At 44.2% G+C, this 15,847-nt stretch overlaps 1 protein-coding gene across 2 annotated transcripts in view; it reads left to right on the top strand.

Annotated features, from left to right (window-relative positions):
• The window catches only part of b4galt6 (UDP-Gal:betaGlcNAc beta 1,4- galactosyltransferase, polypeptide 6), a 79,128-nt gene that overhangs the window by 55,553 nt on the left and 7,728 nt on the right, over positions 1-15,847 (top strand). For both annotated transcript variants that reach the window (XM_055634308.1, XM_055634309.1), the window contains exons 3-6: positions 7,422-7,535; positions 8,924-9,048; positions 13,217-13,333; positions 15,432-15,619. In XM_055634308.1, coding sequence (XP_055490283.1) covers positions 7,422-7,535; positions 8,924-9,048; positions 13,217-13,333; positions 15,432-15,619 — 544 coding nt within the window. The remainder of the gene's footprint in view (positions 1-7,421; positions 7,536-8,923; positions 9,049-13,216; positions 13,334-15,431; positions 15,620-15,847) is intronic.

The raw sequence follows: 15,847 nt of genomic DNA, 5'->3' as shown, positions 1-15,847 counted from the left end.
TGGGTGAACTTATTAATGAGACACAACTTTTTTCATCACTGGCCTTTATTCAACCAATCAACTCACCCCCCCCCCCCCCCCCCCCCTCCCCACATACCCATCTATCGCTTTCCAAGCTTCGTTCTGCCCATCCTCTCTTCTAGATTTTGCCTACCTAACTCTTTGACCTCCAACACTTATTTTGTATACCAGCATCTGCAGCTTCTTGTGTCTACTTTTTAGGAATGGTCTGTAAAAGTATCCCAATCTGAAATGTCACTTCTCCATGTTCTCACGAGATGCTGCATGACCCGTTGAATTACCCAAGCACTTTTTTTAAACCAGCATCTGTAGTTCCTTGTATCCACACTCTACTTAAAAAAAAAAAACTTGAGTATTAATTTTCCCACAATGAGACTACAAGTAACAGAGGCTTAACAAATCCAAAAAATTTACACGGTAAAGTGTTAGAGCGAATCTGAAAATCAATTGGGCTAAATGTAGTCGTGTCAAACGTACCAAATTGCAAATTGTGAATCAAGTGCTATTGCATCTTAAAACATGGGTCACAGGCTGTTGAAAAGCTGCTGCCTCTGGTTGCTGAATCAGGTAAGTTAGTTATTCCCTTAGCAGATTGGGTTTCTATTTCCTTGGCTGCATCCAATATTGGTTTTCTTGCACAGATGTTTGTTTTCTATTGTTGCTGTCAAATGTTAAATTATTAAGCACTTTATCCAGAGGGTGTTTGCTGCTAATGTTTCAGAACCATTGTTTAAGAAAGATTTAGACAGGTACATGGATAGAGTAGGTTTAGAGGGATATGGGCCAAAAGTGGGCAGGTAGGACGAATAGACGGGGCATGTTTATCGGTGTGGGCAAGTTGGGCCGAAGGAACTGTTTGACTCTATGATCCAGGTGCCACCTCTTAGTTAGCCCGCATTTGGCCCATATCACTTTAAACCTTTCCCTTCCTGTCCATGAGTCTTTCAAAGCAGCGCTGCCAACATTGGGTGAGAGTTGGGAGTGAGAAATTGTGATAGACCAAGCCCAAGGGAGCGTGGCGACTGAGGGGAGGGGGGGGGGGGGGGGGGGGGGAGGGTGTGGGAGGGGGGGGCACCCCCCCTGGGGGGGGGGGGGGGGGGTGCACCCCTCACATTGGCACGGAGCTTTTGCATTTTTCAGCTTGAAATTGTGCAATCTAGTGCATAGTGTAGCAAGTCTTTTAACTTACACTTGAATGCAATATTCATGCTTTAAATTGGATTAGCTATGAATAAGGTTAGGCTAAATTACATTCCTAATTACATTCCACAGTAGTCAGGCTCTGATCAACAGGTGCAGCACATGAATGATCTTAGTGTATTCATGTATGGAAATCAGATTATAATGGCCCATGTTGACCAACCTGGTTCTCACTGCACACCTCGTAATACTCCTGATCCTGACTCCAGTTGCATACCTTCTCTCATTCCTGACTCTGAGTCCAGCCTTACACCTGGCCCCCTATTCTACCCTGATCATAGCTGCTTACCTGCTTAGGTTCACAGTGCTGAACACTCCACTGGTCCCAGCTTTTGACTGCACACCTAATACTATTCCAGACCTTGACTCTGGATGCACACTTGGCCTTGCGCCTAGCTCCTCTCACTGATAATCTACCTTGCCCACACATAAAACCCCATATCTGACCCCCTGGACTTAATCTATTATGTTCAAGTCCACAGGTGCTTATCTAATGCAGTAATCTTTTATGTGTAACAACATTTTCTACACCCATTGGCTTCATTGTTATCTAACATGCTAGTTATTTTGTCAAAGAAGTCATCAATTGGTTGAACACAATTTCTCATCCATAAAATTATACTCACTCAGCTGTATGTATTCTGTTACCATTTCCTTCATTTTCTTAACAAACTGTCCTGAAGTCATTTTCACCCCCAATATTTTCAGTATTTTGCTGTCTTCCTCTCAGCTGGAACTTTTCTGAAATGCAAAGTCCAATAACAATATATATTTAAGCAATAATATTGTATTTAATGTGATCTTGAGAGTACATAATATTTTCTGTGGTATTCATAACACAATAATGATAAAAAGATCTTTGTTTTGATTGCACCTACCAACATGCATACATTATTATATTACAGTTAATATGTACCGAGGGCATATTTTTGTTCCAATGCTCCCCATTCCCAATTACTTTTACATTGAAGTGATTGAAATCCAAGTGAAGTTTAAATGGCATCAGACAAATAAAACCTCCAGAATGGATGATATTCATTATGTGGCTGGTTAGGGTCAGTATCAGCACAATTATTGTAACTTTGAATCTTCAGATGTCCTGGTTCAAGCTAAAACTAAAGACAAATAATAACCTTCTCACACATTCCCCTGCAAGTATCTCTGTCACTCCTTTAAAATATGCCCCTTCTTTGAACAAGCTCTTAAACATCACATTTGAATCAGTTTCCATCTGATTACACTCCTTGAGGTTGTCCATCTATGTGTTCAATTAATAAAACAACAAGATTGGGGACATTTCTGATTTCAATGTTTTTTGTTTAAAGTATTTATAAGAGGTAACTTTTTAAGGGGTAACTTTTTCCACTCAAAGGGTGTATGGAACAAGCTGCCAGAGGAGGCAGTTGTGGCAGGGACTATCCCAATATTTAAGAAACAGTTAGACTGATACATGGATAGGACAGGTTTGGAGGGATATGGACCAAAAGCAGGTAGTGGAGCTGGGACAAAGGTACACAAAAATGCTGGAGAAACTCAGCAGGTGCAGCAGCATCTATGGAGCTGGGACATGTTGGCGGGTGTAGGCAAGTTGCACCGAAGGGCCTGTTTTCACACTGTATCACTCTATGACTGCATTATGCCTCCACCATGCATGAATGTTTAAAAATCAAGTGGTCGAGTTTTATTGCCATATACTCAAGCATAGAAACATAGAAAATAGGTGCAGGAATAGACCATTCGGCCATTCGAGCCAGCACTGCCATTCAATATGATCATGGCTGTTCATCTAAAATCAGTACCTCTTTCCTGTTTTTCCCCATATCCCTTGATATTGCAAGCCCCAAGAGCAAAATGTAACTCTCTCTTGAAAATATCCAGCGAATTGGCCTCCACTGCCTTCTGTGGCAGAGAATTCCACAGATTCACAACTCTCTGGGTGAAGAAAGTTTGTCCTCATCTCAGTCCTAAATGGCCGACCCCTTATTCTTAAACTGTGTGTGTCCCCTGGTTATGGACTCCCCCAACATTTTTCCTGCAGTTACAGTAAGTGAAAATCTAGCAGGCAAGCAGGATGCTTTCTCCAACCACCCCCATTTGAAGGCCACTATCTTCCACCGCTTCTACCCAGTGCTTGGTACCTACTTCCAGCAGCCACTGGTTGTCCTCCAGGATGCACCGAGCCGCAGCCTGGTCCATGCCAGTCACCAGAGCGAATTCGGTGCAGTGACTCTGGTAACAGCAACGGCGCAACGTTTCCGACGCCTCCGACGGCCCAGGACTCTTACACTGAGGCTGCTCCATGGCCGGAGCTGCAGCGTGCGACTCGCCAGCCCAGCTCCCCGTCTGCATCTGGCCCCGCAGCTGCTTCGGCTTCTATCCCTCCCTCCCTCCGTCCCGGTGCTCCAACACCCATGACCAGGTTGCTCAGAGCACAGCAGCGCCTCGTCCATAGCCGGAGATATTGGAACATGTCCAGCCAAAAAAGTGGGGGGGCTGCAGCTCCCCTGGTTCCGCGGCCCATGTGAACATCTCTCTCCTGCCGCTCGCCGGCCTCGCTCATGTCGGACACTTCCCGCAAATCCTTAAATTCCGACTGTCGCCGAGAGCAGCACATGGCCTTACTTGCTGCGCTGGGTGACACTCATTCACTGCCCGGTCCTCCAGGATGCACCGAGCCGCAGCCTGATCCATGCCAGTCACCTGAGCGAATTCGGCACGCTGCACAGAGACTCTAACGGCAGCAGTGCAATGCTTCCGACGCCTCAGACGGCCCGGGACTCTTGCACTGAGGCTGCTCCATTGGCCGGAGCTGAAGCGAGCGACTCGCCAGCCCGGCAAACATTCGCCAGCCCCGGCTCCCCATCCGCATTTGCCGCTGCTTCTGCTTCCATCCCTCCCTCAGCCCCGGCTTTCCAACACCCGCAGCTCATGCACTTGATACAAATTTTGAAATTTTCGTTGATCACAGAATCACGACAGAACGTGAGAAATTTGTGATCGGCGTGAGAGCGTGAGAATTTAGCCAAATGCGTGATTTTCACGCTCAATGAGAGTTGGCAGCCCTGTTTAAAGTTTGTTATTTTTCCTGGCTCAACCACTTCCTCGTAAAGTAATGAAATGATTTAATTTTCATCCACTGAGCTATTTTCCATTGTAAAGACAGATGTGTTCCAGTTAATTCTTCTGGCAAGAAGTTCGGCAAGAACCTTTTCTCACCTAGTGACTATTGTAAATTTGTATCATTTGATCTTCTTTTATCCTGTCAAAAGTTTTCATTATTACATTTTCATTTATCTGATTCTTTTTTTTCCCCACAGTGGTGTTAATCCAGAGTTATTTTGAGCCAAGCAGGAAGAATATCCGCTTGAGGCAACTGTCTCTGGGGCTTGAACTCACAGCCTTATTAAGCAGCTCTGCTGGCTAATGAAATATAAACATTGCCTTGAGTGGGGCAGACCTGATTAGCTCATGCACTGGTTGCCATGGAAATTGGGTTTAAATCTTCCCCCATCAGTTGCATCATCATAGAAACAAGCCAACCTTTACAAAACAAGAAGATGTAGTTTAGTTTAGTGAAACAGCACAGAAATAGTCCCTTCGGCCCACCAAATCCGCACCAACCTGCAATTGCCGTACACAAGCACTATCCTACACACAAGGGACAATTTACAATCTTTACCGAAGCCATTTAACCTACAAACCTTGACTTCTTTGAAATGTGGGAAGAAACCAGAGCACCTGGGGAAACCCCATGCGGCTACGGAGAGAACATACAAACTCTTTACAGACAACACCCCTAGTCAGGATTGAACCCGAGTCTCTGGTGCTGTAAGGCAGCATCTTTTCCGCTGCGTCACTGTGTCACTCCTATGTACCAGGCCAGTTTTATTTTTCTCACAGAGAGATAGGTGCCTGGAACACGCTGCCAGCGGTGGTGGTGGAAGCAGATATGATTGTGGCATTTAAATGTTTTTTTGACACGGAGATGGACATGGAGTGGTACAAATCATGTGCAGGCAGCGGAATTCAGTTTAACTTGGCTTCATGTTCGACACTAACATTGTGGGTCTGTTTCTGTGCTGCACTGTTCCATGGTGTTAATGTGGATTCCCATAGAGGATGCTCTTTTAGTGAATAAAGGCATGTTGATATGTTCATTACAATTTTAACAGAACATTCTTTAAAAAATATATTAATTATTAATTTGATATTGCTAAAAGACTGTTCATACTTGTTTTATAGTCAATAATTCATTTGGGTTATCATTAAATATTTTGGTCCTCAAGATGAAAAGCACAGAAATGGGTCCTTGGGCTAACCAGGTCCAGCAATCCCATCAGCTTCATGAGGGACGAATCCTTTTATCGCTTGTGTATTTAAGTGTCTGTTTTAAATGCCTCGTAAATGTTGTAGTTGTATCTGATTCCATCACCACCTTTGGCAACATGTTCCAGTTATCAACCATCGAAGGAGTGCCAGTGAGTGCATGTGTTTCTAAAATGCTTCTATTGCTTAGCAGTGAATAAAAGTAGAGAGTGGACCCCAATGCTTTGAACCTATGTTGGTGTTCACTAAGATATGGTGTTCACTGATCCTATCTGTACGTGCAGTCCATTTTTCATCATACCTTGCAAACTGATATATATTAATCTCAGTTTGTTCAGGGATTGAGCATTGAAAACTGTCTGAGTCAGTGAATTTTATATTTTTTAACTCTCGATCTTCTTCATCTCAGTTTTAAATAACTAACCTTAAGTTTCCTTTGGTATGTTGACTGATTATGTTTTATTTAATTTGTTAATACTCATAGTCATGGAGTCATATAGCATAGAAACAGGCCCTTTGGCCCAACTTGTCCATGCCGACCAAGATCCCCTATCTATGCTAGTCCTGAGGTTACCCTTCAGAGTCCTATGACTTTCACCCCTTCACTTTTTCCACATTTTGTTACGTTACAGCCTTATTCTAAATTGGATTAAATTCATTTTTTTAATCATCAATCTACATACAATACACCATAATAAAAAAGCAAAAACAGGTGTTTAGACATTTTTGCAAAGTAACTAAAAAGGAATAACTGAAATATCACATTTACATAAGTATCCAGACCCTTTACTCAGTACTTTGTTGAGGCACCTTTGGCAGCAATTAGAGCCTCAAGTCTTCTTGGGTATGAGGCTACAAGCTTGGCACACCTGTATTTAGGTCATTTCTCCCATTCTTCTCTGCAGATCCTCTCAAGCTCTGCAGGTTGGATGGGGAGCAACGATGCACAACTATTTTCAGGTCCCTCCAGAGATGTTCTATCGGGGTTCAAGTCTGGGTTCTGGCTGGGCCACTCAAGGACATTCACAGACTTGTCACGAAGCCACTCCTGCATTGTCTTGGCTGTGTGCTTTGGATCTTTGTCCTGTTGGAAAGTGAACCTCCGCTCCAGTCTGAGGTCCAGAACGCTCTGGAGCAGGTTTTCCTGAAGGATCTCTCTGTACTTTGATCCGTTCATCTTTCCCTTGATCCTGACTAGTCTCCCAGTTCCTTCCGCTGAAACCATCCCTTGAGCATGATGCTGCCACCACCAGGCTTCACCGTAGGTATGGTATTGGCCAGGTGATGAGTGGTGCCTGGTTTTCTCCAGATGTGACGCTTGGCATTCAGGCCAAAGAGTTGAATCTTGGTTTCATCAGATCAGAGAATCTTGTTTCTCATACCTTTTGGCAAACTCCAAGCGGGCTGTCATGTGCCTTTTACTGAGGAGTGGCTTCTGTCTGGCCACTCTACCATAAAAGCCTGATTGATGGAGTGCTGCAGATATAGTTGTCCTTCTGGAAGGTTCTCCCATCTCCACAGAGAAACGTTAAAGCTCTGTCATTGCGACCATTGGGTTCTTGGTCACCTCCCTGACTAAGGCTCTCCTCCCCCGATTGCTCAATTTGGCCAGGCGGCCAGCTCTATGAAGAGTCCTGGTGGTTCCAAAGTTCTTCCATTGAAGAATGATGGAGGCCACTGTGCTCTTCGGGATCTACAATGCTGCAGAAATTGCTTTATACCCTTCCCCAGATCTGTGTCTCGACACAATTCAATCTCGGAGGTAATAAGCAGATAATAGATTCTACTTGTGGTATTAATGTCATTTTATTGCAATAGTTAGGATGCATTCCTGAATGCTAATTGATCTTGCCACGTTGTCAATTTTCCTGTAGATTATCTGGAAGGGTATAATTCAAGTGAGTACCTCGGTCAGGGCGGAACATATCTTCCAGAAGACTTCACGTATTCTCCAGGCTTGCCTTGTCCAGAAAGGTTGCCGTCAATGAGTAAGTCATCAAGAATAAAAGCATTTACCGTTTCACTCGTAAATAAGGAAAGAATTGTTACGGTAGTTTTTGTTCCAATTCTGCAACCGTTTGCTTTATGCAGTGATTCTATTTGCCAATAAAGTGTTTTAATGAGGTTAGTTGGGGGCATGCCCCTCTGTTTAGTTTAGAGATACAGCGCAGAAACAGGCCCTACTGAGTGTACGCCAACCAGTGATTCCCTCACATGAATGCTATCCTGTACACTATCCTACACACACTGGGGACAATTTTACAAATCCAATTAACCTACGAACCTGCACGTTTTTGGAATGTGGGAGGAAACCGGAGCTACCGTAGAAAACCCAAGCAGGTCACTGGAAAAACTTTCAAACTCCATACACACAGCACCCGTAGACAGGATTGAACCTGGGCAGCAACTCTACCGCTGCGCCACTGTGTCACCCTGTGGATTATTGTACATTATTTCTGGGGATGGGAAACGGGGTTGCAATTATTTCATTCTGTTTATAGTGAATCTTTGGTCATCACAAGTCGGGCTAATTTATGTGGTTAAGAGTCTCCCGTGTCACCTAAAATGATGACGAGAAATTATTGTCACCTAAAATGATGACAATAAAATGATGCCGATAAGTTTCAAGAAGGGTTTCGACCCAAAACTTGCCTATTTCCTTCGCTCCATAGATGCTGCCTCACCTGCTGAGTTTCTCCAGCATTTTTGTGTACCTTCGATTTTCCAGCATCTGCAGTTCCTTCTGAAATGATAAATTATATAGCAACTTATAATGTAATATAACTGTCCTGGGGCTTGTCTAAAGTTTTGGACCAAGCCATGCTCAGGATTGCAGCAACAGGTTACTGAATGGCTTGTCAAAGAGGCATGTTTCAGGACAGCCTTACAGGCAGAAAAGTGGTGAGATACAGAGTTGGGTCATAACTGGGGTGACCACAGCAGGTAGGCAATAGAACGATGCTTTGTGCATACAGATGGGATTAGTTTTGATTGGTGTCATGGTCATAGCCATACAGCATGGAAAAAGGCCATTTGTTCCAACTGACCCATGCCAACCATAATGCTCCATTTACACAATTCCCACCTGCCTGTGTTTGGCCCATATCCCTCCAAACATTTCCTATCCATGTATCTGTCCAAATATCTTATAAAAGTTGTTCTAGTACTTGTCTCTACTATTTCTGGTAGCTCATTCAATATACATGCAGACATGGTGGGCCGAATGGCCTGTTGCTGTTCTATATACCTTTTAGAGGAAAGCTCTAGGCATCTCCTATGTGTGACCCCAAAATTAAGCATTTTAGCCATAAACTACTTTGCTGTCATCTGTAAACACTCAAAAACACATCTTGCTTTAATATATTTGTCTTTTTAGAGGGCCTCATTGAGGTTAACATGACTGAAATCAGCATGGAAGAAATCCAGCAATTATTTTCACAAGATTTAGCAATCAAATATGGAGGCCACTGGAAGCCGGGTGACTGTAAAGCCCGTTGGAAGGTGAGCTGTCAATGGATCAATGATGCTTTATTGTCACATGTGCACATGCAGAGTGAAATTCTTTCTTTGCATAGAGTTCAGTCGTATTGCAAAACCTAACTAAGCACAATCCCCAAATGCAAGGGTCTCCTGGTTTTGGCGCCAGTTTCAAAGTCCAGTCCGGTTTGTGCGCTCGGTCTCTTGGAGTGGCGCCCAATCCAGTCGCCTTTGTCTGGATCGTCCTGTGAACCGACATCCCTCTCCTAGCCCGGTCACCTTCTGCCTTTATGTCCTTGGGACGCCATCCGCAGCCGACCTTGAAGGCACGGAAGGTAAGGCCCCAGTTCACTCTACTAACTGCTCTTGCTCCTTGCGTCTGTCTTCGCCGGCTTCCTCCTCTCTGGTTCTCCAGTCTTCGGGGGAGGGTGGGGGGTAGCAGGGGCTGGGCTTGATGGCTCCCCCTGCAGGCTATGTGGCTCAATTGTCAGATTGTAGGTTCAAGTCAACCCATCTCTGCAGGAAGTACTACAGAAAATAAATCTGCCCAAGAAAATCGCCCTACTTATTGAAGTATATTAATTGCTAAAATTCAGGGAATGTAATCTGTTCTTAACAACTCTAGCTAATACGTGATTCCAAACCCATTACTGAGTTTATCCAATTTTGGAGGGGAATTAATGAGAAACCAAAGTTGGATTATCCCACATCCCAATTAAAAAAATCTTTTAATTTAGTTCCCTCGTGTGTAGCAGTACAAATCTGATCATCATTGGAGGAAATTTTACAGAATCTGTGATTGAACACACTCTATTTTTGACCAATAGTTTAAACTATGATGGTCATAGTTTAATTAAGGCACTGCATAACATCAATAGTTATGCGGTGCCTTAAGTGAAAAGATTATATTGTAGAGCAACAGCTCATGGGTTTTACTGATAGTATCGTAAAATTGTGATCAGTTTGTTTTCTCAACCATTCATTCATAACTTAAATCATTGTTGTGTCCTGTGTCGCACAATTCAACGGCATTTTATTTATGGTACAGGTGCACAACCTTTTATCCGAAGTTCCAAATAATGAAAAGCTCCGAATAGCGGACATTTTTTCGGTCCTTGAAGAAAGGTCCTTGAAGACGTTCACCGAGGGCGGCCCGTAGAGGTGACAGCGGAACCTCCGGTCGGTCCTCGAAGAAAGGGGAACTAAATCCCCATTCATAAAAGAGAAGGTGAGGGTATATTGCGCGGGAGGGTTAATAATTGACTATCTGCTGCTGCCTGCCCGCTGAGTTAAAACGTTCCCACGGTAGACTCACGATACACAGTGTATCGTGAGTCTTGCTTGAGAACTTTTTAACTCAGCGGGCAGGCAGCAGCAGATTGTCGCTCCCTTCAATTTCATCCCACCTACACCCCTCTGCTTCCCGGCCATGTGTGTGACCCCTTCCCTCCCCTCTCCAGCTCCCCGCCCATTGCACCGGCGCGGGGGCTTTGCACTGTCTTCACGTCGGCGATGCCAGCAGGTCAGTGCCAGTTACCGGAGACGTCAGGACCAACGGGACACTGACCCCCAGGCCCACTGCAAGCACGGAGATCCCAGAGACCCACAGCCAGCAGCAGCCCAGCCCCGTTCCAACTGCAGAGGAACACGCTCCGCGTAGGGACAGAAGCTGATGGTTTGCAAGGTACGCCTTGTTCTTGGGGTTGCGGATGAGGGGGCGCAGCTCGGGCTGTGACGTCTCCGGCCACCCCCCTGTACAGGAGCTGAGATTGGGAACTGTGGGGTTGTTTGCAGTTGCAGAGGGAGGGGGCAAGGGCGGTACAGTTCCCAGTCTCAGCTCTTATCCAGGGGGTGGCCGGAGACGTCAGGACCAACGGGACACCGACTGCAAGCACGGAGATCCCAGAGACTCACAGCCAACAACAACTCTAGCCCAGCCCCGCTCCAACTCCAGAGGAACCCGGGTTGCGGATGAGGGGGCGCAGCTCGGGCTGTGGGCGAACTACCACTTGTTGCTGTAGCGGCCCATCGGGGAGCGGGTTCCTGTTGGTCCTGACGTCTCCGGCCACCCCCCTGGACAGGAGCTGAGAGACGTCAGGACCACCAGAAGCCGCTCCCCGATGGGCCGCTACGGCGACAAGTGGCAGTTCGCCCACAGCCTGAGCTGTGCCCCCTCATCGGGACACTGACCCCCAGGCCCACTGCAAGCACAGAGATCCCAGATCAGCAACTCCAGCCCAGCCCCGCTCCAACTCCAGAGGAACACGCTCCCCGTATGGGCAGAAGCTGATGGTGTGCAAGGTACGTCTTGTTCTTGGGGTGGCGCAGCTCAGGCTGTGGGCGAACTGCCACTTGTCGCCGTAGCGGCCCATCGGGGAGCGGATTCCTCTGGAGTTGGAGGGACAGGGAGACACAGCGGCTTTTTGAGAATGGTGGACAATCACTTCCAAAATTCTGCCCACACAGTCAGTACACCTCTCCTACACTTGTCTCCCACACTAAGATCATCTCGCAGAGAATGATCCCAGCATAACCCTCCCTATTCTCTCCTATTCTGCAAGAAAAAACTACATTGAAGACTCAAACGCGCGATCGAGTAACTGCCGGGATCGAGGCGCAAACTCGCGACCTTGCGGATATGAGCCGAGCACTCTACCACTGAGCCAGCCGTTAAAATCTACGCTAAAAATCTTCCATTCCGAAAGCCGAAAAATTCTGAATTACGAAAAGTGTCTGGTCCCAAGGCTTTCGGATAAAAGGTTGTGCACCTGTATAGGTTCCCTTCACATAGGGTAAATATTGGGACAGGACTGGTAGAAAGAAGGTAACTTGATTTTTGGGCAAGTAACGAATTCCACATTTTTTGGGACAGATTACTGGAGTAACTCAGTGGGTCAGGCGGCAACAATGGAGGACATGCATAGATGATAGACACAAAATGCTGGAATAACTCAGCAGGACAGGCAACATCTCTGAAAAGAAGGAATGGGTGACATTTCGGGTCGAGGCTCTTCTTCATACTGATTGTAGATCAGACTGATCAGGCTGAAGAAGGGTCTTGACCCGAAACATCACTCATTTCTTCTCTCCAGAGATGCTGCCAGTCCTGCTGAGTTACTCCAGCATTTTGTGTCTATCTTTGATTTAAACTAGCATCTTTGGGCTTTCTTTTCCCAACACTTTCCTGCACATTCACGACTCTTTCTCACTTTCCTTCTTTTATTTCTATCTTTCTTAAAGCTCAAAAAATGAAGGGGTACAACAAATGTAATAAGATATATGTGGTGTGTATTACTGTAACTTATTGTACTTCTAATAAAAATAAAATTAAAAAAAACCAAAAAAAACCCCCAGCATCTGCAGTTTTTTCCTACACATGCATAGGTGATGTTTTGGGTCAGGACTCTTCAGAATGTAAACTTCGCTTTGAAGAAGTTCTCCCACGCAAGGTTCCAACTTCTGCAGTTACTTGTGTCTCAAATTTACTGCTCCACTGTGAAATCTCTCAAAGTATGTCTGCTTTGAAGAAATTCCACTTTAGAGATGCTGTCAGACTTACTGATATTTTTCAGCACATTGTGTTCTACAAGATTCCAACATTTTGCATTTCCTAGTGTCTCCATTTTGCTGTTCCACAATGAAATCTCCTCAAAGATTACTTCCTATGAAAGGTTCTCGCAGTTTGAAAAAGTGTTTCCACCCAAAACTTCACCTATCTATGTCCTCCAGCGATGCTACCTCAGTTAAATTAGTTTATTACTATTGCACGTGTAACCGAGGTACAGTGAAAAGCTTTTTTTTGGCCTGCTATCGTCAGCAAGAAGTCTATACATGATTACGATCAAACTGTCCACAGTGTCCAGAAACAAGATAAAGGGAATAATGTTTAGTGCAAGTTAAAACCTGATTAAAGATAGTCCACATGTCTCCAATGATGTAGATTGTAGGTCAGGACTGCTCTCTAATTGGTGATAGGATGTTTTTTTTGTATCTCAAGCAGTTGCTCAAGCAATTTGTGTTCTATGTAGGATTCCAGCGTCTGCAGTTTCTTATTACTCCAACTCGTTGGTGTGTTCAGCCTTTGTGTAATCTTCTTAAGTAGGGTGGAGTTTCAAAATCTACCCCCCAAAGGAACTTATATGGCCGCCTAACCTGTGAATATTTCCTCCCTTTCTCTTGACAAATCTTTCAGGTGGCAATCCTCATTCCATTCCGCAACCGTCACGAACACCTCCCAATTCTATTCCGTCATCTGGTTCCAATGCTTCAGAGACAGCACGTTCAGTTTGGCTTCTATGTCATTGAACAGGTAAAGTCTCTCAGTTATTGATGTGGAAAGTGACTGGGTACCAGTTGATGGTGCTTTCCACTTAAAGAAATATGGGTTTCTGCACTGTGTTGAGAATATTGTCTGATATTCAGAATTGGGATAGGGATAGGCATGTTGAATCATAAGAAAAAAGTGTCAAAAGACCACACTTTTCTTCCTTAATGTGCCTGGTACATAAAGGGGCTCCCCTGCTTATTGATGACCTGACTTATGGAAATCAAAATTTGTGCATTGCATTTTTCAAAGTATTTTTCAAGGTAGTAATTTAGTTTTAGAGATTCAGCTTCGAAACAGACCCTTCAGCCCACCAAGTCACGCTGACCAACAGACACCTTGTACACTAGTTCTATCCTGCACACTAGGGACAATTACAGAAGCCAATTAACCTACAAACTTGCATGTCTTTGGAGTGTGGGTTGGAGTGTGGGAGGAAACCATCCCACCAGGAGAAAACTCACGTGGTCACAGGGAGAATGTACAAACTCCATACATAAAGACAGCACCCACAGTCAGGATTAAACCCAGGTCTCTGGCTCTGTAAAACAGCAACTCTACCACTGCGCCGCTGTGCCGTCATAATTAAGTGTGTTGGGGTATTCATTCATGGCTGGGTATTGTACATTGTGACTATCTTATTTATGGATACTGTTGGAGAACATTTGATGATGTTAAAGAATTATAGCGAGTGTATGCAGAGCGATAGATGGAGGAGACAGATATTTCACATTTCTAAATTTTAACTGTACATTGTGGAAATGTGAGCTGATGCATTTTGGTGCTCAAAAAACTGGAAAGCATATATTATCTAAATGGTGGGGACTAGGAAAAGGGGAGATGCTGCGAGACCTGGGTGTCATGGTACACCAGTTCATTGAAAGTGCTTTTTCTAGGCAGTTGAAAGCGAATGTTTTAGCTTTCATAAAAGGATTTTTATTATAGCTTCTACTGCAGTTGTACAGGGTCTTGGTGAGACCCACCTGGAGTTTTGGTCAAACTGCACAGAGGGAGTGAGAAGGTTCACCAGACTGGACTATTTTGAAGAAAGGTTGGACAGACGTTTTTACTAGATTGAGAGGGGATTTATAGAAACTTACAAAATTCTTAAGCAGTTTTTAGATGCCGGAAGATTCCTGAAGCATTGGAATACAGCTGGATATGGAATCCTTTTAGGATGAGAAGAACTTTTTTCACACAGAGAGTGGTGAATCTCATCTCTGCCACAGAGGGTGAGTTCATTGGCTATATTTCAATAAGTTAGATGTGGCCCTGGGGATCTTAAGATGATACGGGATACTTTGATCAGCCATGATCATATTGATCTTCCTGGAAAGGAAGAAGTAATGGTTTGCATGTCTGCCTCTTTGCCTATTATTTTCTCATTCATAAGTTGATAGCTGTTTGATTGACATTCAACTATGGACAAACAAGTTTCTTCCAACAATACCAAAGCAGTTTCCTGTCCTTGTAACAAACTTTATTTCCCAGCCATGGGCTAGCCAACTCTGAAACTGAGCCATAGGCTAGCCAACTCTGAAACTGAGTCAGAATGACAGCTGAATGCTATCATCTTTGACGACCAGTTTTGGTTCAGTTCCCAAACCACCAGTGACTGCCCCTTTTACTACCTTATTGATGTGCAATCCACCCCCATCTCAACTCATCTGTTGCTGAAACCCTCATCTATGCCTTTGTTACCAATGTCATCCATTCACATGCACACGTATTTGGTGGTATAAAATTCCACTTGCTGAAACTTTAAATAGTTTATTTAATTGTAAATATTTTAATCTGCTTAAGGTTGGGTTTATTATTGTCATGTGTATCAAAGTACATTGAAAAGCTTTGTTTTGCATACTATCCGAGCAAATCAGAATACTATACAATCAAACCAAACTCAACCACAATAGGTAAAATAAAGGGGAAGATACAGAGTGCAGAATATAGTTCTCAGCATTGTGGCACATCAGTTCTTTAGACAAAGACCAATGTCTGTAATGGGGTAGAAGTGAATCGGACAATATCCTAAATTATGAAAGGACCCGTTCAGAAGCCTGATAATTTTCCTTTGTTTACGCAGGCAGGTAACTATCCCTTTAATCGTGCAATGCTTTTCAACGTTGGCTTTGTGGAGGCTATGAAAGATCTGGACTGGGACTGCCTTATTTTCCATGACGTTGATCATATACCAGAAAGTGACCGCAACTATTATGGGTGTGGGCAGATGCCACGCCATTTTGCATCAAAGCTAGACAAATACATGTACATGTAAGTACTTGCATTTTCCACCGTATGTTATTTGTTTGAAGTACTAAATCTGAATGATTTTATGGAAATTGAATTGGGAAAATTCAACAGAACAGGTACTTAATGATGAATCTAAAGTTCTATTTTTTAATCACTTTTCCTCTATTAACAATTAGAATGAGCATTTTCCTCATTTTAATTTTTGTATCTCGTTGCATGGGAATTGCGTTAATCAGGATAAGAGCATTT

Source organism: Leucoraja erinacea, chromosome 4, assembly GCF_028641065.1.
Source record: "Leucoraja erinacea ecotype New England chromosome 4, Leri_hhj_1, whole genome shotgun sequence".
In the NCBI taxonomy this organism is placed as follows: Eukaryota; Metazoa; Chordata; class Chondrichthyes; order Rajiformes; family Rajidae; genus Leucoraja; species Leucoraja erinaceus.
This window is presented reverse-complemented; position numbering and strand designations above follow the sequence as displayed.